Genomic DNA, 23,240 nt, shown 5'->3' with positions numbered 1-23,240 from the left:
ACTTGAACCATGCATTTGCAGTGTTCATTCATTCATCCTTAGTAACTGCCTGGTCCGGGTTGCAGTGGTTTAACCATCCATCCATTTTTTGTACCGCTTATCCTACACAGGGTCGCGGGGGAGCCTGGAGCCTATCCTAGGGGACTCGGGGCACAAGGCGGGGGACACCCTGGATGCCAACTAAATTCTAACTAAACTGGAAAAAGTCACGGGCATGTACATGCAAAAAAATAATGTGCGAGCAGGATTTTTAAAAAAATCTGTAAGAAAATTGGCCATTTTGTAAGGCAATTTTTGTAAGAAAATCGCACACCTTGAATTCCCCTATATCTTTGTTTTAGACCGGGCAACACAGCACAAATGCATCGATACATCACACAAGACTCCCACTCATTACTCAGAGACAAACAATTCAGACACAAATAGAATTAACAACAGCACCTACGGTGCTGAAAGGGAGCACACACACAGGGTGCAGGCACATACACACGCACACCCACACCCACCCACCCACACACCCACACACACACACACACACACACACACTACACCACACACAGAGCAACAGCAACTCTGTGTGACAGCGATGTTTTGGGTGACATTTAGTTTCTGGGCTGCACAAGCTGCTCCATAAATGAGTCATGAGCAAATCTGTGAAGGCTGAATAATGCATGTGTTGGGAGGTAGAAAACAAAGCATCACTGTTATTATTTGTTAATGAGAAAGCAAAGATAATGAGAGAGCCACCATTCTCTACCTGCCTCCCTCCTTTTTTTAGGCATAGACAAAAACAGCCCAGTATAGAGACCTCAACTGCAGTAAATCTCCAACATCCTATACTTCATCATATTGTTAAAGCCTTTGAGGAACAGCAGGTTTTGTATTCATGTACAATATGATGGATATAATCAAATATATTTGATTGTGTTTAAGTAAGAAAAGCATTATTTTGGGGGCCGTTAGAAAGTTAGAAAGTTAGAAAGTTGCTAATTTAAAAAAGTTAAATTAGTTCGCAGGATTGCATTTCAGTCACCATGCATATGTTATTTGACTTATTCTTATTTTTCTAAGCCAGCAACATATCACATTAATGTGAAAATGAGCTGTGTATGAGCATGAGTATGACCCCCTGTGCTTTCTCGAAGCTGTGATTGGCTTTGCACTTGTGCAGTAGCGTTTTGTGATGCCAGTCCTTTTTGCTTTGATTCAGCCCTCCCACACACTAGCCATCACATTCTTCCTCATCCTGAAGACTGTTAATTAAAACTGACGAGACATAGCAGAGCCTCCACTTAATGCGTCAAACACGAGGCGAGCCTCGACATTTATTAAACGCCATTCATTTTAGACCCCTTTTATTTTTAGGTGCCTCTTTTTTATCTACATATTTATTTAGATTTGTTTGTTTTCGTGCTTTTCTCTCGGTTCTAAGCGCATCTCTACCGGTGCCAGGCTCTTGATTGCCGTAGTTGCAGCTGGGTTTGAATAATTGCCTGTCTTGGCAGGAGCGTGTCGGGGTGCTAAAGTCGAGTGCTTTCCTCCTGATGTATACCTCATTTGGATTCCGCTGACAGCCTCAGGGCTGTATTATTCATACCTTGACAGATAGCACTCACTAAAAGCATTGGCACGCAGCCAACCTGGCGGGCGGGCAGGCAGGTGGGCGGGTGGATAGGCGCCAGGGGTACGATAGCGGAAGACTGCACCTCTCTGGCCGCAGGGGACATGGAGAGGGTAGAAGGCTCCACAATAGACCAGGAGCAGCTATATAGGCCATGTTAGCCTGGCACGTCGACGCGCAGCCTTGCGATGCCATCTGAAGCCCATCTCCAGACCCAGTGAAGCGATGCCATGTGCACGGCCCGATAAGGTCACATTGATCACGCCACAGGCTCCGCCAGCACCACCAAAAAGTAGAAAGAGGCCCCTTCCTTCCCGTCACATGCCATCAACTCCCCTCTGAGACAGCCTGCCACTGCAAAGCACATTTCCATATTTAATTGGAGGCTTAATTTGATTGAATGACTGCACGGTGCAAGCAAAATTGCATAGGGAGGATCTATTAACAATAGGCACTGGCAGTGTGGTGAGGGTCTAATCAAGTCCTATTGTTGGGCTTTTGGAACAGGGCAGAAAAAAAAATACATGATGGTAAGATGCATTTAAATATACTGATAGTTATGATTTCAGTTGAAATCTTTTCAAAGTGCATTCAGGTTAAAATGATTCTTGCTTTTCCCAAACAAAAATAAACGCCTAATGAGTGAGTTGGTTAGAGATGAAAGGACCAGTTATACAATTATACAATCATACACTTGAGGAATGAGGAATTATCCCATTGTTTTCATATTTGATTTAATAAATTAATTACTTTTGGCAGTTTTGACAGGATAGTTTCGAAACACGTGGAGTTCATGTTGAGTTCATCATTATTTTTAGTAGCATTATTTCATTTTCATGCTCTTTGTGTGATCCCAGAGATGGGAAATTAAAGAGACAGACAGATGGAGTGTATAGAATGCTAAGCATGCCAGGCCACTGTAGGGCACGAGAAGCTGCAGGAGGCTGTGAGGATAGGAACCATGACCTCTGTCCAAAGGACCCTCCATGTGTTCCAACTACAGTACACGATAACCCAGACCAGACGACGCCCCTCGAGTTGAATTTAGTAAATAAAAGAGTAGGAAATAAGTGTGCAATAAAATACTGTAGGACATGCAGTTATAGGAAAATAGTTAACAATGGGGTGGTGCCATACCATTTATGGTTACAGGGCCATTCCATCTCAAGTGGTCCAATAATTGCAAACTTGGTTGCTCGACCGATTTTAATTTTCTCAATTTGTTTTGAGTGATTATGTCTATATATCGTCTTTGCAAAATCACAATTTATATATATATATATATATATATATATATATATATATATATATATATATATATATATATATCGTGGGACCAGGATGGTCCAAGCTCCTTGGAACAAAAACTGATCTCTAGAGCACATTACAAGGTACATGGACATAATAAACATGTTGCACGTTCTTGTTCCTTGCACAGAGAACTTTAGAACTTATGTCCAAATATAGTTTTCAAGATTGCTCACAGTTCCACTTTTAGGGTCAATTTATAATGGGAAGGGTTTGAGTCTCAGTCTTCATTTTTTTAGGAGGTACCTAGGTAAGTATAGTGTGCATGCAGAACATTACAAGTTTGAGACTTCTCTGATTTTTTAAAAAAGAATTTATGGGGGTGAGAAAGTGCCATATTTAAAAAAGATTCCCTCATTTTTGGGTTGAATATCTCTGGTGGGGGACCAGATACAAACCTGAAATTTTCACGGAAATAAGTCCTCTACATTCTGCTGTAAAAATTGTGAGTTTGAGATTGGAGGTAAACTCTGCAAGACAGTGGATTTCGAGGGCCAGATTTGAAGAACCAGCCTGATCTATTATGTTGGTACAGGTGTACAGTTGGTAAAGAAGATGTATCCTAGCGTTAGACTGCATGAATTAGTTAATGAATGTGGTCTTTGTTCTGCAAGCTTCATAACTGAACGCTCACTCACTTGTGCTTGCATGAACTTTGCGTTGTGTCCTGTGGGATTCCAGTCCCGATGCACACCTCTAATCTAGATGCAAGTAATGCGCTTTCTATTCATTTCTCTATTCATACAGTATCTTTTTAAAACATGTTGTCTGTTCATTCTGAATAATGCATTCCTAATTCCTAAATGTTAGTGTGTATGTATGCCTTATTGTGTTTGTATGTTGTGTACAGTATATATAGTCCTGGAGGAGTGTAGGAAAGACTATACTGCATTGTTTGATGCAGTGCTTGATTAATTGGTGCAATTACCTGGGTGTAAGATTAAATGTGCTGGTGCATTTGGAGACCTCTGTGTTATAGACTGCACCCTGAGGACCTGTACAGGCCATTGCTCCAGTAATTAACTAACACTCCCATGATGGAGCCTCAGTGCATGCTAAGCACATAGGGCATGCTTCCTATAGGTTATCTGAGAATAAATACTTTTGTTTAGGTTTGATTATATCCATGCATCCATTTTCTATACCGCTTATCCTACAGGGGAACCTGGAGCCTAACCCAGGGAACATTGGGCACAAGGCAGGGTACACCCAGGATGGGGTGCCTATCCATCACATACACATTCATTCACTACGGACACTTTGGACATGCCAATCAGCCTACCTTGCAGGTCTTTGGACTGGGGGATTAAACCCCTGCAGCATGGAGAGAACATGCAAACTCAAACCCCCAACTCTGGAGGTGTGAGGCGAATGTGCTAACCACTAGGCCACCGTGTGCCCGGTTTGATAATATATGACTGACTATATCATAAACCTAACCTAACCTAACCTAAAGCATGTCTAGGTGGAAATTTTCTGAATCCTTTTCCCAATTCTGATATTGTGTATCATATTATGAACAATTATTGCATAGGTGGCGACTTAAACCTGCAAAGCTGGTGTGTGTTTGCTTGTCAGACGATCTATTTTAAAGCACCTGCTGCTGTAGCATTCCTTCAGGCTACTGCTGTGAGCAAGCATCCCCCCTCATTGGTATTCACACTCACACTGGATGTGGCTGAATAGAGACTGCCTGGGAGGCTTGAGATGTGGAAGTAATGGTGTGTGTATGTGTGTGTGTGTGTGTGTGTGTGTGTGTGTGTGTGTGTGTGTGTGTGTGTGTGTGTGCCAATCAGGTTTGTAGTGAAAAGGAAATAATGTGTAATTTCTGACGTATCTCAGTCTTGCATTCTTTTGAGCGTCCTATATGTATATATTAAATATGTATACATAAGCAGAAAGCATTAGGAGGCTCTGGCTCTTTCTGTCTTTCCATCGAGGTGGATTTAAAGTGAACACCCAAGCAGAATTGAATGATGACTTCTCTAGCATAATTGAGACTCTCTTGTTTGACTTTTCTATTGAAAAAGTCTGTTAGGTCTAATATCATCACAGTACACCCCTCCACACCTCCTTTTCTCTTTCCTCCTGCTGGCGCCCTGCCTGTCTGCTTGCCAAGATGGCAAATCCCACTTGGATTTGAGCGGGAGATCACCATGGCGACGGCGCTCCTACCGCACGTGCCTATAGATCCTGTTAGATGGGGCACTGCAAGAAGCTCACTCATACGGCGAGAAGTTCGAAATTGTTCAGCCCAATCCCTCGCCCTGATTTATGGCCACCCAAAAATTATAGAGAAGAATGGCGTGCGATGCTAATGACCAGGTAAAGCCTGAATCCCTGCAGTGATTACACTTTAGCATTAGTGCTAACGCAGCACTTCAATAAGTCACCATGTAGCAAAGAACAATGTTTGTATGTCTGGACCTCAAGATTGCAACTGCACTCTTTAAAAAACCACCCTGTGGTCATTTAAGTGACCTATTTTCACAATTTTTTTTGCCCTGTAAACTGATTCTTGCTCTTAAATCTACACACCCCTGCCGGTTTAAGGAGTTTTTGACAAAAACACAAAGCGCAGCATGCCACAACACTTTGTACAGGCCTACATACAGACAAGGTTGTTTACAGAAGCTGAAATAAAAAAGTCGTCTTTTCTGAACAGCTACAATACCTTTAGTGTCAAGTGCGTATGGAATTTTAATTGCAGTGTGCGCCGAATGGTGTGTGTGTGTGTGTGTGTCTTTCTCTCTCCAAGGTCATGTGGTAAAAGAATAGGGAATGTACCAGCACCAAGAAACCCTCAATGAATGAGTCATCAGCTCTAAGCATCAGGGCCAACATACACACGCACACATACACTCACAGGTATATGAAACATGAAGGTAGAAAAGGTACAGAAATTATATTACCATTTAAACTTAAACCTGAGAATATAGTATTTACATATCATATTGTATCGACTGACTCAAATAGCTCGGATATCAGTCATGTAAGACCTAAATACTAAATATTTAAAAAAAAAAAAACAACCTTATCAATCAATATCATCTGTAGTTATTACTGGTGTCAGTGGCTATAGCCATCATGTTAGCCACGCCAGTCTCCTTTCACATCTGTCTGACGCATCTCATGAGTCTTCCATCCTCCTCAAGCTCATCCACCCAGACAGCCATGGACGTGATTGGACAGATCTGGGAATGTCTCTCATTCTCTTTCACTCCATCTCTTGTCCTGTCTGCCTGGCCGTTCACACAGAGGCCGCAGGGGAGCAGGCCTGATTTATTTGGAGGTTAGGGAGATGGAATGACTGGCATTTTAATGTGCTTTTGAGATGTTTGGTCACAAGTACTATTGATCACGGTGTGGTGGAGCCCTCCCTGGGGAGGCAAGGGAGCTGGGCATGGCTGTCAGTCCAGGAATGAGTTCCTGAGCCAGGCTCCAATTAATGATATGACGCCCTGGGTGGAAGGGTCAGCCCATTAAGTAATCTTCCAGTCCTGGGATATTGAGCCTGCCAGTGGGCCGTCCAGCTGAATGATGGACACTGTGTAATTTGGGTCTGAGCTGCTGAGCTGCACTGTGTTTTGGTCCACATGGGAAAGATTGGATTAGGAGTGTGTGTTTGTGTGAAGAGTGGGGGCAGAGAGTGGAAGTAGTTTTCAGTCCGTTGCTCTAAGCACTCTTCTAATGTTAACCTTGGTGATGTTCGACCAATGCAAGATAGCTACTATTAAAAATAGACAATTGTAAAGGAAAGAAAACAGAAAGGCACTGAACCACTCCATCAGGGATGCAACACAATGCTACTATCTGTTTCTGGTTTTGGATTTATACCCATAGTCGGCAAGGCAGAAATGCCAGTATTGTCAGCATGTTGTGGGAACTCTGGCTCTGACAGTTCCTCAACCTCAGATACATCACTCGAGTTATAATTGGTCTCAACCAAAAAAAAGCACATTGTTTAAATCCTGCTTGCACAGTTATTTTTTTTTGTTGTTGGTACCCATGTGCAATGTTTCTAATGATTTCCATTTTGCAAGATATAAACAAACTTGCATCCTAACGTAAACCATCATGACACTGACAGGCAGTTACTAAAGATGAATGAATAAATGCTGTAAATGTATTGCATTTGTGTTAACATCCTCCAAGTGCGCAAGCATCCTACATGAAAGTAAAAAGCTCCCGATCGTGCCAATTTTTTTGTTGCGTCCCATGGGACCTCAGTCCTGTTGAACACCTCTACTCTCAACCAGATGAACCTTTCTGGTAAAAAAATAAAAATAAAAATAGTGTGCTGTCTTTGAACGCATTGTCTGTTCATTCTGAATAATGTTTGCATATTTGGTTACTTCCCTACGCTCCATGTAGTGCCAGTCAGCCTAAATACTCCTAATGGGACTGGCATCCATACAAGATCCCACTGGTTTGACCTTGACAGAGTGCCGAGTTTCACTGGTGCCAGTTTCACTTTCAAGCTATCCAAATCCAAATAACAGAACTTCACTGCCTGACAATGCACCTCCAACCGGTGAAGAGGGATAAACACATTGGGGCTGCTCTCACATGAATCAGGAGCTTTTCATAGTTGAATGGCTCCTAAGTGCACTGCATTTTTCGTCATATTCCCTGAAGTTGCAATCCTGTTCAGCAGGGGTGTTGTGCAGTTCTGAGAAATGGGTCATTACTGACTCCCTGTGGTTCAGAGAGTGAAATAGATTCATCTCCGACCGCCAGGACTCCGACTCAATACATAGATTATCAGATTAGAGTATTCTGCCAGGTGGATCTATAGAATGTATTTTAGCTTCAGGTGCAAGATTCCATTAATCACCCTATAATCTCCTGACTACTTTGTGGGAGTTTACAGCTCATGCTTCAGCTATATATCATGGGCGAGGCTCTGTGTTGATGTTTACATTTATATAAGAGGTGCTGTTTATCATTTAATCTTTGCCAGATAAATATATAGTGTTTCTAGTTAATCTAAATAGAAATACGTGATACCTGTCCTACATATATTTATACTTTATATATATATATATATATATATATATATATATATATATATATATGTATGTGTGTGTGTGTGTGTGTGTGTGTGTGTGTGTGTGTGTGTGTATTTATGTATATATAAGCTCCCAAATGGAGCTTATGTGTATGTGTAATAATTATGCTTTCAATATCATTTAGAATTAAATGAAATAAATTAATACCATGTTTCTTTTAAATGAATTGATGAAATGATCACTGGCATAACTGGCATTTATGTTTCTTTTATTTGTATTGTTGTTCCCAGAGATGTGACAAGCATCATCTTGCTTTTCAAAAGATGCTTTATAGCCGAGATTACAAGCTACAATTACACATGTTGGGCTTTTTCAGCAAGGACGACATTTTTGTGAATAATTCCCCTATGACACAACCATGGTGTACTCTTTCTCCTGTCTACAACATGTCTCACATTGCAAATTTGTAACAATTTGCAAAAACCCAATCCATATCAAAAGATACAGGGGTGAAGATGTGGGTTAAAGGCAGGATTAGTGCTCTTTATACGACTTCATTGAAATGAAAACAAATGAAATAAAACCATGCCACCTTTTGTTTGAAACTGGACAGTTTTCTCCTGAACTCATGCGGTCTAACCAACTAACGGGCTGAGGATGTAACCATATACATATACATTATTTGGATTGAACAGATAATGTTTTCTATATGGATACAAACACAGATACATATAAAAAGGGCACTATTCATTTTTCTTTTAAAAAGCTTGACAGAAAAGTTCACAGGGCATCTGATTGAGATTGAGGTGTGCATCACCACTGGGATCTCACAGAAGGCAACAAAAAGTCACGTGAGCGGGAAGTTTTTAATGTCATGCTCACGGGCAAAGAAAGACCACATTCATTAACATCAACACTGTGAACATCAACATCTATAGCATTCATTAATTCATCCTTAGTAGCTGCCTGGTCATGGTCAGGATGGTTAAAATCAAGCTACTAGTTTATTTTTAGTATTTCAAGAACTAGAACCAACGAAATTCATTAGAAAGTATTGCATGAAGGTACAAACAAAAATAATAACTGAGAGAGTGGGTGCACGTCTAGAATGATGTAGTTTTGTAGTAGGTGATGTAGTAGGCAGAGCCAAAATTCACAGACAGTGCTGGCATTTCTAGTGTTTTCACTGTTTCCAGGGGCATAGTGGTGGAGATCATATTTAATTTGGGATTTAGACCACGCCAACTTTTGGTTTAAATCCAAATTCAGATATAGACATGAATATTTGGAGCACTAAACATTGCATCAACCACCATAACTCACATAGTTACAACATCTGCAAATAGTGTTTTATACAGTGTCTCAGCTTTATACAGTGTCTCAGCTATATACAGCATTATGAGTAATTGGTAGTATTCCACTCCTTTTTTCCCTCCATCATACTGGATTTGACTAGTTCTAAAAATAGCCTGTGACAGGCTTGAATGACATGTTGTGTTGAGACCGGGGGAGAGACTGAATCGAAGCAGGCCAGCTGTTTAATTGGCTCTCTCTTATCTCTCCCCATGCAGTGTGTACGGCTGCCCTGTGGCCAAGAAGAGGAGAACACAGGACAGACTGCCCCTAGAGCCCATGGCCAAGAGGAAGGCCTTTCACACACACACAGAGCAGCAGCCCATGGAAGACTGCTACCACACAGAGATGGTGGAGGAGAAGGAAGAAGAGGAAGAAGAGGAAGAGGAAGAAGCAGGGGAAGAGGAGGTTGAGGAAGAGGAGGATGAAGACGGAGAAGCCGAAGGAGAGGAGGACGTGGAGGAAGAGTACACGGACAATGAGGAACAAGTGGAGCAAGTCGAAGGAGAGGTAGAGAATGGAGAGGAGGAAGAAATGGAGCAAGAAGAAGAAGACGTGGTAGACGAAGAAGAGGGTGAGGAAGGAGAAGGGGAGGACGAGGAAGATGAAGATGAGGATGAACAGGACGAGGAGGAGGAGGAGGAGGAGGATGAGCAGCACAATCAGGATCAAGGTACAAACCTTTTTTTCTTTCTTTCTTTAATAAAGCATTTGTATCTGGAAAAAATGCTGATTAAGCAGCTCATCTTTTATGGGTGAAATATAATGAACCATAAAATAGAGATAATAAACAAAACACATATCTGACTAATATAATAATATATAAATGAGAAATTGTCAATGTTCCAATAAACATCTAATAGTAGGCTATAATATTTTGAACATATATTTATCTCGATTCAGTATTAAATCACTGTGAAATTCACTGAAAGTTATAGACACTGTGCTCCAGAAAAGGGTCCAGAGGGAGGGAGAATTGACTGCTCATGCTCTTTGGAGGAAGGTCACCGTAATTTGAGGTGCATTTGGATGCTTTTGCTGCAACCTTCAATGTGATCGCAGCAGCAGGCTAAAAACAGCACCTCCAGACCATTGCCACCCACACACTCACTTACTTCCAGGAGTATAATGCCCTGTTTTGTCAGATTCATAGCTCAGGTAGCTATTTGCAGGTGGTACAAATACAGTGCAGTAAATACAAGATTGACCCATATATTAGAAATCTCTTTCTGAAAGAAAGAAAAGAGAGAGGCACAATACAGCTGCTTGACAAGACAACAAGCACAAGGGTGTTGATGATGGTTTTAGCATAAAAGTTAAAGCTTTAGAAGCTGATCTGTTTGAGCAGATTATAGAGATCAGGAGGTGAAAGAGAGCTGGATACACTAAAGGACTAAAGCTCTGCTGCATCATCCTCTTCAGGTAATGAAATCTGACCAGTGTCACTATCAGCAAGCTGGTTTGTGTAATTCTGGAAACCACTCAAGGAAAAAAATTCAACTAAGAATTGAATTATAAAATAAATCATTTGCAACATTGAAGACCACGTATTGATTTTATGTATATATATGTATATATAAGTGTGCAAGTAATTATTCCCTGAACGGTTCTAGATGTTCAATGACATCCAGAGTTTGTTGCAGTTGTCCTTTCATAAGAACAAAAGAAACATCATTGCCATGATTGTAAGTAAGCATGGCAGACAAAAGTCTTCCAGGAATCTATATTTTATTCTCACAGCAAAATTACATTAGTAGATAGTAGGCCTGAACAGCATGACCTCATCCTCATGGTCATAAAGTCTGAAGGTCTGTATGAGTGGGTGCGTTTTGTGCTGCTGCACAGACACAAGATTAGATGGATAACATATCATCTTTTGCAGACACTCTGGGCACCACACTGGGCAGTAGCGTTGCTTCACCCAGTCCCCAATCAGACCTGACATTGCCTTCAAGTCTAATTATGAATGGTAGATCCTACATGATTTGCTTTAATGCTTTATGATGTGCTATAGTACAGCGAGTGAGTGTACTGATGAGTAAACACTGAAAAAATTCAGTGTCCTACATAATTGCATTACATCCTCCAATGGATCTAACTTTTGTCATAATAAATGACTCATACAGTATCAACTGTTCTGGGTTATTGCCATCTACAGGCAAAACCTGAGAGAAGTGACAAAAGATTCCCATCTCTCAGTTGTAAGTGAAGTGTCATTGTTACCGTTTTCAATAGCATGCACATTGTAGCATTGCTAATCCCTCCAATTCCGCTTTGCTGCCTGCTTCCTATTCAATCTGTTTCACTTCCAGTCTCCTTTGTGTACCTTGATTGCTCTTCAAATTGCTTTTCCATGGCACATTTAAACCCGACTGTTTCCACCAGGTGTCTCAGTGTCCAAAGCATTTTGATGCCTACCATTATTCTTTTAAATCTCTGCTTTGACAAATACTACACATAGTATTCACTGAAATCCATCTTGATGTTACATTTTGGAGCACATTTTGATCATTGATATTGTAATTTTCACTTTTCACAATAACATGTAAATGGGCTCTATTTCCTCAAGCATAATTTGCTGATTAATGTATCTGTGTGGTTTTTTGGTTGAATGCTAGCCAATTTCATGTTTGGGCTCCTTTACTTTTTGGGGGTCATATATTTGTTGTGTTTGAAATGACGTAAAAGAGTGTGAACCTATTTTGGTCCAAAAAAAAAGTGCATGCATTACTGCCTGTCTTAGCACAGGTATAAGATGGTACTGACCTCAAGCACAGCCATAAGTCCTGTCCCTCATCTGATTGCATGGATGTCCATTATTTATTTCGCACAACTTCAACATACATAGACTACACCATCCAAGTACTAACTGCAAATACAATTAAAGCTGCTAATTAAACTTAGTCATTTTTAAAAAACGATGCATAGATAAATTTTGGAGCATCTTTTTGCTGTGCTTTTATTTTAACCAGCATTTAAATCCACAAAATTTGTGAAAATTTGCTCTGGATAAGGGCGTCTACCAAATGCCATAAATGTAAATCTAAATGAGCAACAGGATGCCCATACATCCTGTTGCTCATTTAGATTTACATTTATGGCATTTGGTAGACGCCCTTATCCAGAGCAACTTACATGTATCGAATTTATACAACTGAGCAGTTGAGGGTTAAGGGTCTTGCTCAAGGGCCCAGCAGTTTCAGCTTGACAGTGCTGAGATTTGAACTCACAACCTTCCAAATAATAGTCCAACGTGTTAATCACTGGCGTAAGTGAAGTGTAAACACAATACAAATCCATCCAAATCCAATGAAAAGTAATAGTACTTAATAAAATAACCAATTTATTTACATGCTAGTCAGTGGTATCAATGCTGTTAGAATACCAATACCTTTATCATTCAAAGTTGCACTTTGCACAAGGTCAGCTCACCTCTCATGAACTTTTCACCATTTTCACTTTCTGTTTCACGTGACATTCTTTTGATGCTTAATATTCAGTCCCACATGCAAAAGATCTCAACTATAACATAAACGAATTAAGATAATAAATGTCCAAAAGATATGTCCAGTCCAAAGATATGTGTTGTAGGCTGACTGGCATTTAGAAATTTGTACATTGGTGTGTGAATGTGTGTAACTGTGCTACGTGATGGGTTGGTATCATCCCGCCTTGGTTCCCCCGCCTTGTGCCCCGAGTTCCCTGAGATATGCTCCAAGCTTCCCCATGACCCTATGTAAGATAAGGTATGGAAAATGGATGGATGGATGATCGATGAACATCAATTCTACTGATATAAGCACAAAGTGACAATTCGGCAACAAAGAAACAGTCAAAATGTGCATACAGTATACTGCACACTATACAGGACACATCTTGTAATTTACAGTGGTTTTGGTGGGAAGTAATAGTGACAGGAATAAGGTATAGTTCTCTGGGTAATTTTGTCTATATTGATCACTGACCCTTTGTACTTTTCCTCTTTAATGGCTTTAAAGTCTCTGGAATAGAAGACAATAAATATGTCTGCTGTAAGATCTGTTTGCCAATTGATTATTCTATTTGTGCAATATTTCCATCTTGATAAAATATGATTATATTATTTGTATAGTAAAAGTTTGTTAATCAAATCCACTTCCTTCTATTTCCCAGATGGCAATCAGGTAAACGGGATCTACACCAAACCCAGTCCAATGGTGGAGAAGGATGACAACAACAATGATGAATACGACAACTATGATGAGCTGGTGGCTAAGTCTCTGCTCAACCTGGGCAAGATTGCAGAGGATGCCGCTTACCGGGCCATGACAGAGTCCGAGATGAACAGCAACTCCTCCCATAGTGCTGAGGAGGAAGAGGAGGAGGAAGAGGAGGAGGAGGAAGAAGAGGATGACGAAGAAGAGGAGGAAGAAGAAGAGGAAGAGGAGTGCGACAATGGCTCTAAGAAGGGTGAGCTGAGCCTTGACGTGGACAGTGATGTGGTAAAGGAGACTGTGGATTCTCTGAAACTGCTGGCCCAGGGTCATGGAGCTGTGCTCTCTGACAACCTTGAAGAAAGGGCGTATCTGGAAGATGGAATGAAAAACGAGGACCACAGCAACATGAATGGGTTTGCTGGTTATGGGTGTAATGGTAATAGTAGCAGTTTTGCACAAAACAAGCCCTCTAGCAATGGACAGATGATTGAGGAAAGTGATGAGGAGGTATGCTTGAGCAGTCTGGAGTGTCTACGCAATCAGTGCTTCGACCTGGCACGCAAATTAAGCGAAACAAAGCCAGCTGAGCGCCTCAGCCACAGTCAGGAGGGGCAACAGGACGCTCTGCTGCACCAGGACATCTATGGAGAATGCCATCAGCAGCAAAACTCAGAGGAACGCCGTGTCTTGGAGCGCAACTATTCGGACATGGTCAACCTTATGAAGCTGGAGGAGCAGCTCAGTCCGCGCTCAAAAGCTCTTTCCAGCTGTGCCAGGGAGTACGAAGCTTACAGAGATGAGGACACCACATCAATCACCTCGGACCGTTCTGATGACGGCTTCGATATGACCAAGGGCAACCTGTCGCTGCTGGAGAAGGCCATAGCGTTGGAGTCTGAGCGGGCCAAGGCTATGAGGGACAAAATGGCCTCAGAGGCAGCCAGGAGAGACAGATTGCAACTGCATGAAGAGAACCATGGTCTGAGGCTCAGCTGTGCAGAGGAGCGTAAAGCCAGACTGCATCATGATAGCCTCAAGAAGTCCTACTACCATAAAGGTGGGTGAGCATTTACTCAGGAGAGTAGTTGTGAGACACTGTCAAATAGATGATGATGGTTTGAAGGTGTGTTTCTGTCATGCATTTGTAGTTGCTAGTAAGCAGCTAATCCATGTACAGTCATCTTGTGGCTACATAAAGGATAGACCAGAGGTACATGAAACACATCCATATATACGTACTATACTATACTACACTATACTATACACATAATTTGATACATAAAACAAAGCAAAATGAAACAAAAATGCATTATGAAAAATTGTATCACCTGAAATTACGCATGCACATTCTGTCAGGTGATAATATAGATCAGTGGTATTCAAGTCCAGTTGCACAAAAGTCCAGATGAGCAACTAACATGACTAATGCTACACTGATGATTCATTTATTGGCTACATATAAGATCATTTTTGCCCTGCACCTCTAGGGTTGGGGGTTCAAATCATGCCTCCATCCTGTGTGTGCGGAGTTTGAATGTTCTCCCCGAGGTTCAGGAGTTTCCTCCGTGTACTCCTGTTTCCTCCCCATATCCAAGGACATGCTTTGTAGGCTGATTGGCATTTCCAAATTGTCTGTAGTGTGTGAATGTGTGTGCAATTGTACCCTGGGATGGGTTGGCACCCCGTCTTGTACCCAAGTTTCCTGGGATAGGCTCCAGGTTCCCTCGAGACCCTGTGTAGGATGATGGACTTCTGATCGGAAGGTCGTTAGTTCAAATCCCAGGACCGGCAAGCTGCCACTACTGGGCCCCTGGGCAAGGCCCTTAACCTCCAACTGCTCAGTTGTATAAATGAGATAAATGTAAGCCACTCTGCCAAATGCTATAAATGTAAATGGATGGATGGATGGAAGTTTTGTTTTTAGTGGCAAAGACTCAAAACAAATTATGCAGGGGGAATGAACACATACTTCTTTGTTGATTCATTTTTAACCATTCTGTATTTGTCATCAACTTTTTTCAAACAAGCCATGTTGTTGGTTTGCCAATCAGACCTGTGAGGGTAAATAAAAACCTATGAATAAACTAATGAAAGTCTTTGAAAACTCTTTTCTTTCAGACCTATTGTCTTTAGCTCTGTAGCTAGTCTGTGGTTTGATGAGCTGCCTTCAGCTAAATAATTTAGATAAATAAAATAATTGGATAAGTGGCAATAGAGAATCTGCTACAGAACTTTTTTCAGCCATTTATGGGCTCTGATACCACTTTTTTTTTCAATTACTTGGTTTAATCACTTGGAATATTTTGCCAGTTGATGACCCCTGCTATAGATAATGCTAATCAGTGCCACCTCTGTTGCTATATGGTGGATGGAAGCTATTGCTAACAAAAATCTCTTCAAAAATGGCATCACGGTCTACAATGAATCTTATAGGGTTGGTCTCTTTGGATTCTACGGCATTCCTGTACCACAAATTAATCTGCTATACTGTATATTTTATCCTGTGTGTTGGTGAGATTTTAACATAGCTAGATTATAGCATCTTAGCCTGACAGCTTGCTATTATTTGTTTTGTTTTGTTTTGTTTCTAAAATTTTATGTACAAGAATTTCTCAATTCTGAGAAAAGTTTAAACCACATTAACAATCCAGTAGCCACAGTCATGGTTTTTGCAGCTTGCTAGAAACAAATAGCACATGGCTATGTCTCCATTTCCTCTCTAAAGAGTCAGTTAGGTGCTGTGATGTTCATGAACTGTGACAAACACAAGGTGTTGCCTTTAATAAGTCTTCTGTGTTGCAGAAAATGTGTGCTAGAGCTGCTCTTGTGCAAGCCCTTGTTCTAAAATCCACCAGAATTACATGAGCATCAGATTACATAATATAACAACACAATATACTATTACTGAAAATACAAAACACAAAAACATTTTGACACAGATTACATATTGATTTGTTCCATAATTCAAAAACAGTTTTGGTATAGAGTATAGATAATTCTATAAATCTATATTGTTTTTTTGGTGGACTGGGAAAATGCTTTACTTTGTGAAATGTCAACATTCATTCTGAAAACGACAGGCTTTCCTGAAGTGATTTTTTTTTCTCTTTTTCATGTATCACAACCACAAGTAAAGTTACAACATTTTAAATCATTGGCATCCACATCAGTCTCCATAGTCTCATTTCCAAGGTAAATGTCAGTCACAGCATGTAATAACCACAAGCTTCATCGTCGCTCTTATTAAAGATGCTCGGTTTGTTTAATTCATTCATTTTTATTAATTCAGTGAGTTTTGTTCTCTTCGATAAATCCCCCCCCCCCCCCCACCCCACTTTGTAATCATAATTCAAACATTCCAATATTGTCCACTGGCATCTCTACAGTGTGTCTGACAGTGTGAGTGCATCACAGATACCTTGACAGCTGGTATTTAAGCTGAATCAATTTAGGTGTATGTCTGTTTCTCTATGGCATGTAACAAACCACTTGTTCAAGCATAGTGTTCACTGCATGAGTAAAGCACACTTAACCGTGGATTACTTTCCTTTACCTACGCATACACAAGATGGCTGCCCCTCTGAAACTTTTGATAATGCAAGGCCAGTTCATTTGTTTTTGCTTTAGACTGAAAACATTTGGGTTTGAGATCCAAAGAGGATTTTCAGTTATTAAGTTCATGGTATTAAATCATTTCAGTTACTATTTCATAGTATTTATATGTAGATGTGTTTACTCTTGCTTTTAGTCTTCCATTTCACCTATGAAGACGACATTTGTTTTTAAAAAGGATAAACCAATATGAATACTAGAGTGCTGTCTATGGGAGAAAAGAAAGCCATTTAGAAGCTGAGAAAAGAGGGGAAATCAATCAAAGGCATTGCACAAACATTGGGCATAGCCAGTACAACAATTTGGAAAGTCCTGAAAAAAAAAAAGAACCCACTGGTGTACTGAGCAACAGACACCGAATGGGTCAGCCAAGGAAAACAACTGATGACAAAATCTCTGTGAAGAAAAACTCAAAAACAACAGTCAGTGACATCACCAACAACCTTCACAGGGCAGGGGTGAAGATATCCCAATCCCCCATTCAAAGAAGACTTTGAGAGCAGAAATATAGAAGACATACCACAAGATACAAAGCACTCATCAGCAGTAAGAATCGGAAAGCCAGATTGGAATTTGCAGAGAAATACAGAAATGAGCCACAAAAGTTCTGGAACCAAGATTAACCTCTTCCAAAATGATGGAAAAGCCAAAGTGTAGTGAAAGGATCTGCTCATGATCCAAAACATACAAGCTCATCTGTGAAACATATCAAACAACAACTGAAAGAGGCTGCGGTAAAGGCCTGGATAAGCTTCACAAAAGAAGAAACTAACAATTTGGTGATGTCACTGAGTCACAGGCTTTATGCAGTTATTGCAAGCCATTGGATATTAAGTGTTATTTACTTTAATTTACTTTAATATCCTATACATCTGATACACAAGGTTCTATATTTTATGTTGTTTGACACATCTAGATGTAAATACCAGTAAATAAAAGCTGAAATCCTAAACTCTCGTCTCGTATCTTGTGAGCTCAAACCCAAATCTCTTTCCTGAATAGCACAAACAGTGAATTGGCCTTGCCGTTCCAATAGTTTTAAACTGGACTGTATATTCAAAGCCTTTGTAAAACCAGGCTTTGTAGTTTGAGTGGTAACATTCTCTCACTTACATGTTTGTAGAAAGTACTCGCTGTGACCCCGGAAACGACATCTACATCCAATTTCAGTACCACCATCCCATAGTGCAGGCAGCAGCGGCTTATGTTGTTCAAATAGGCCAGCATGGTTACATCAGCGTCTGCACCTGTCAGGCATAAGTAATGGCAGGGGCTGAAAGGCCAACAAATCTCTTCCCCAGGATGCATTCTGCATTCTAGCCACCTATTTATAAACCTAGAGAACCCTGGGCTCTTGTAGAATATGTACTGTAGCTTTAATACTGGAGAACAAGCCCACAGTCATGCAGTGGAAATAGTGTACACCAAATTAAACTGTGTCACCTATTCTGGGCAGATTTACTGCCTGCCAGTACAAGACTGACTGTGATAGTTTACTGCTGTAGAATTAGAATGTTGACGTTTATTATATAGATACAGTAGATCACATACTTTCAAGCTTTACGATTGAAAGTAACGCTGAAAGTATTATGTAAATCAATAATATCAGTAATACAGGATCTTGGTTCGCAGTGCACTCACACTAAAAGCTCGATTAACCCATGTCAAATATATGGCACTATTAGTCTGACATTTCCAAGCAGAAAATTGCTTATTTATGTTGCTATCATTATGCCAAATTAATAATTCTTGTTATCATCCATTTTATATGCTGACACAGTGTAGACGTTTGATCACAGCTACGCAGAACTTGATTAGATAGAGAGGAAGACCATTTCAGCCTGCACCGAAGGACGTTGGGTTGGCATACTGGGCATACTCTATCGGAATAATGTCAGAATAATGAGGGATGCACAGCCATTACGTCACGATAACATCTCTCCCCAGCACAGATAGCGGCAGAGGCTGCCTGACCAGGGGCCATTATGATTTATAAAAGTGTGCTGGGCTGACAGTTATGGAAGGAGTTCCTCCTTAAAAAAGGCACGAGGCGGAGATGGAAATTGAACAATATCAGTATGACTGATAACGAACGACAGGACCACTGACTGCACATTAATTATCCCCAGATGCTATGGTAATGGGGGCCATTTGCTATGCAAAGCATGGCCTGTCTCAAGCCACAGTCGATATTCAGTGCTGTCTAATGTGCATCACACTCCTCTACTCTTTTGCTCTGAAAAAACAGCAGGCTGTGTGTCAGTTTTCATGAAACAACTCGATATGGACGTGTAATGTATAGATATACTAACACTATACTAAAGACAACCTGAAAGCTGACCTGTGGTCAGATGTGTAGAATTGCATATGATTCATCTGTACTAATCTCTTGAAAGATCAATTCTACTGGATCAGAAATCTTAAACCACTAAATAGCAGCAATTTTTTCTCACCTCTAAAACGGTCTCTGACTTTTGTCGACGTCATTATTGGTGGAATAAAAAATAATCATAGTAAACAATCAGCAAAGACACAGTGCTGGACTTAATACTGCTTCTTGCTTGAAAAAATATCGTGCAAGAAAAACTTATTTCAAATAAAAAAAATTAATTAATTAAAAAATCTGGCAAATTCCATCGGACATGTCACTCCAGGGCAGCTGTCTAAGTGGTTTTTATGTTACATCCGATGTATTAACTACTCACTACACGTGTGTAACTCAGCTCTAAATTTCTTAACACTCAATCTATGTCCAAACACTCTGTCTTTCTCCACTCTGTTTTCTCCTGCTATTCTTTCCCACTGACCGGTCTCATTTTCATACAAAACACAGTGTGATACTGGTTATTAGGTTACACCATGCTTAAAAAATTTATGTCATCTCTCTCTCTCTCTCTCTCAGTATCTCTCACTGTTTCTGTATCAGTCCAATTTACCCTCTTCTTTAAAGAAACATCTCCAGTAATTATTGATAGGACTGTCCTGCATTCAATATCAATTTAGCTCCACTAGCAAGAGCAAAAGGTTGTGATAGTTGTAAAACGCTTAATAAAGACATTGGGAAATGTATTGTGTCCAGCACTAATTAAGAAGTTTAACCTAGCTAATAGCACATATGCATTTAATTATACCATGGTCTGTCTGAATACTCGATTCTGATTGGCTGGAAGATGTGCGCTAAAACCAAATAATGCACAGGTAGTTCTAGTCAGTTTAATCACTGTTCTAAATTAATATGCTGCCTATAAACAACTGTAACCATAGTAACATATAGTTACAGTTGCATGGAGTAGTTAAACTCAGGGTCATTATTAGTAGAGATGCGGCACAGGGTCAGGTAATTCACACACACACAATCTCTCTCTCTCTCTCTCTCTCTCTCTCTCTCTCTCTCTCTCTCTCTCTAATAACTATCTGTAATAATTAATTCAAATAAATATAATCTTATCGCACTAATTTATCTCTGTAGGTGTTCTAGATCTAACAACCTAAAATAACTAACGGAAAATGAAGCGTTATTTTTATCCTTTCAGTCAAATTTTGCACTGCAAATATCAAAGACAGCTGTAACTTTTCAATGCTTGCAAGTGACCATAGTCTGAGCGGGATAATCCACGGCGAGGTGTGCATTACACGATTTTAATGCTTTGCGTCCGGTGGTTCTTTGCCTCCGGGTCATGCAATAAAATCGTGTAATGCACGCCTAGCCGTGGATTATTTCTCACTTATATTTCAGGTGAACAGAAGGTGCATCACTCAGACATTAGGAAAAATACAATTTTTTTGTTTTATTTTATTTTATTTTGTTTATAATAGGGTTGTCTTGATGATTATTTGCAAAGATCTTTTATAGAATATTATATGATGATAGTTGTTTAAAAAAAATCACATTGTTGACATTTTGGGGTTTACTTTCAGATGTAACATAATTCTGAGGCAGTATTTTCTCAATCTAAACCTAAACCTAAAGAATTTATTTTACTGAAGACATGGGTTTCGATAATAGACTAGAGAAGGGCAACCTAATTTAGTCATTATTTGCACAAGATTTCTGCTGGAACGTCTCTGCGCATCCTTACTAGCTACTGATGACCTGCTCTTACATAGACATGTCTGCATTACAAAAAGTCTTCGGGGTCCATTTACACTTCCTTGTACGTTTTCATGTGTTTACATGCATGTGTAGATTCTTCAAGGTCGGAGAAGAAAGAGAGTCGATGCCCAACGCCGGGTTGTGACGGCACAGGTCATGTGACTGGGTTGTATCCTCACCATCGAAGCCTGTCTGGTTGCCCACATAAAGACAGAGTTCCTCCAGAAAGTAAGACATACACTCACCTCATACACAGTAACCTGCTTCTGTGGCTTGCTGGCCTGCTTCTGTTCTTCTGCTTTCCCTGTGTCTCTGTGAGGCTGTTTAGCTTCGATTTGTCCTGCCTAACGATCATGCTGTGCTTTTCTGTTATTGTCTTTTAATTGTCAAGGCCATTTTCCTAGTGGCTTCATTTTTATTTTGTTTTGCATAGATTCATTCTTTTCATCTTCTGTGTTCTCGTTTAAGCATGCTCATTTGGAATCTTATGCACTATTATTTTGTCTATAAATCAATACAATTAAATCTAAAACTTGGGAACATCCTGTACAAGATAAAACTTCTAAGATAAAACTTAAACACACACAAAAAAAACAACCTTCTGTTGAATTTGACCATGTTCAAGATTTTATACTTTATTAAGCTGGTTAAATTTTGTTTTTGCTTTAGATTTTTAAGGTATATCCAGTTGTACGAATGGTAATAATTATGGCTTTGCTGTAATCTCTGCTGTAAACAGGAAGCATGGTGAGCATTCTCTCACTCTCTGCGCTCATTCACCTTGTGCAAATCTCCCTATAAACTATCTTTTACACGATCCATTAAACCAAAGAGAGGATCTAACGTTATGGTAGCAAATGACCCAGAAGGCAATCAAACGAGCTGACAGCTTTAATGACAGCCCAGAAAATTAGTTAACATAAAAAGATTTGCCTATAAAGTGTCCAGATGTCAAGAGGTGTAATTTAAGCAGTCTCTGAGTTCAGGAGATGCCAAGTGAGGTCTGGAATGACCTTAGACTTCAACCATATGCTTTATCCTCAGATGGAACTTCAGAAGTGCTTTTATTGATTATGAGAAAACTCATTACTTTTGGTAACAACAAGTAAGAAATGAAACATGACAGGGCATGCTGTCATCGAGAAAGAATCAAAGCTGGGGTGGTGGGATGCGGCCTGATAAAACAGCACATCCCAAAGTGTTTTACTGATTTAAAAAAATAACACATTGTACTTTTTAGCCATTTATAGTTGCATTTAAGTTAACTAGGAAGTTAGTTACTGTTATCAATCGAGTTATTACAACTATATAAACATTTCCTTCACCAGCCTCTCTTATTTCTATCTCTTAAAGGTAATAAGACAAGAAATGCAGTGTGTCATGTTACAGAGAAATCTTTAAGGCTCTGACACTAGAGACTCCTTCCATAAATGCTAAATAAACATGACCTCACAGAAAACTTTACTGTATCAATGATTACACATTTTGTCTTTGTTAAATAGCAATAACAATATATATATATTTTTTTTTAAATTAGTCTGTTATTAGTTTTAGATTATGGGCAGTGTCTGCCATACAAATCCCCATAAATGAGCTGTTACTATAGAAACAATAAGGTATTAGAACAAGTGCCTTGATATAAACCTGTGATTTGCCTTGCAGCTGGAACTATTGTCAGAGCTATTGCTACAGAAAATTACTCACTGCCTTCTAACCAGTCCAGAATCGAGAATTCATCAGCAATGTGGTATAAAGCAATATAATACTGGGAACAACTTGAAAAACATTCCTAATCCATAATTATTCAAGCTTAAATGCGTGTAAAGTGTTGCATATTTAGCACATATTTAGCTTAGAATAAATTGGCAGGAATGAGATTTTAATTTAATTGAAAACCTAAAGAATTTATTTTACTGAAGACAAGGGTTTTCGATAATAGACTAGAGAAGGGCAACCTAATTTAGTCATTATTTGCACAAGATTTCTGCTGGAACGTCTCTGCGCATCGTGAATTGCAGACAGAATAAAGACACGGCATTAATAAT

The 23,240-nt window shown here is 39.9% G+C and overlaps 1 protein-coding gene across 1 annotated transcript in view; it reads left to right on the top strand.

The window, feature by feature from the left end:
* Positions 1 to 23,240, top strand: part of myt1lb (myelin transcription factor 1-like, b) — a 114,413-nt gene that overhangs the window by 48,710 nt on the left and 42,463 nt on the right. Inside the window, exons 6-8 of the mRNA XM_053632407.1 lie at positions 9,513 to 9,967; positions 13,447 to 14,547; positions 21,289 to 21,423. Coding sequence (XP_053488382.1) covers positions 9,513 to 9,967; positions 13,447 to 14,547; positions 21,289 to 21,423 — 1,691 coding nt within the window. The remainder of the gene's footprint in view (positions 1 to 9,512; positions 9,968 to 13,446; positions 14,548 to 21,288; positions 21,424 to 23,240) is intronic.

This window comes from Ictalurus furcatus, chromosome 9 (genome assembly GCF_023375685.1).
Source record: "Ictalurus furcatus strain D&B chromosome 9, Billie_1.0, whole genome shotgun sequence".
Lineage (NCBI taxonomy): Eukaryota > Metazoa > Chordata > Actinopteri > Siluriformes > Ictaluridae > Ictalurus > Ictalurus furcatus.
This window is presented reverse-complemented; position numbering and strand designations above follow the sequence as displayed.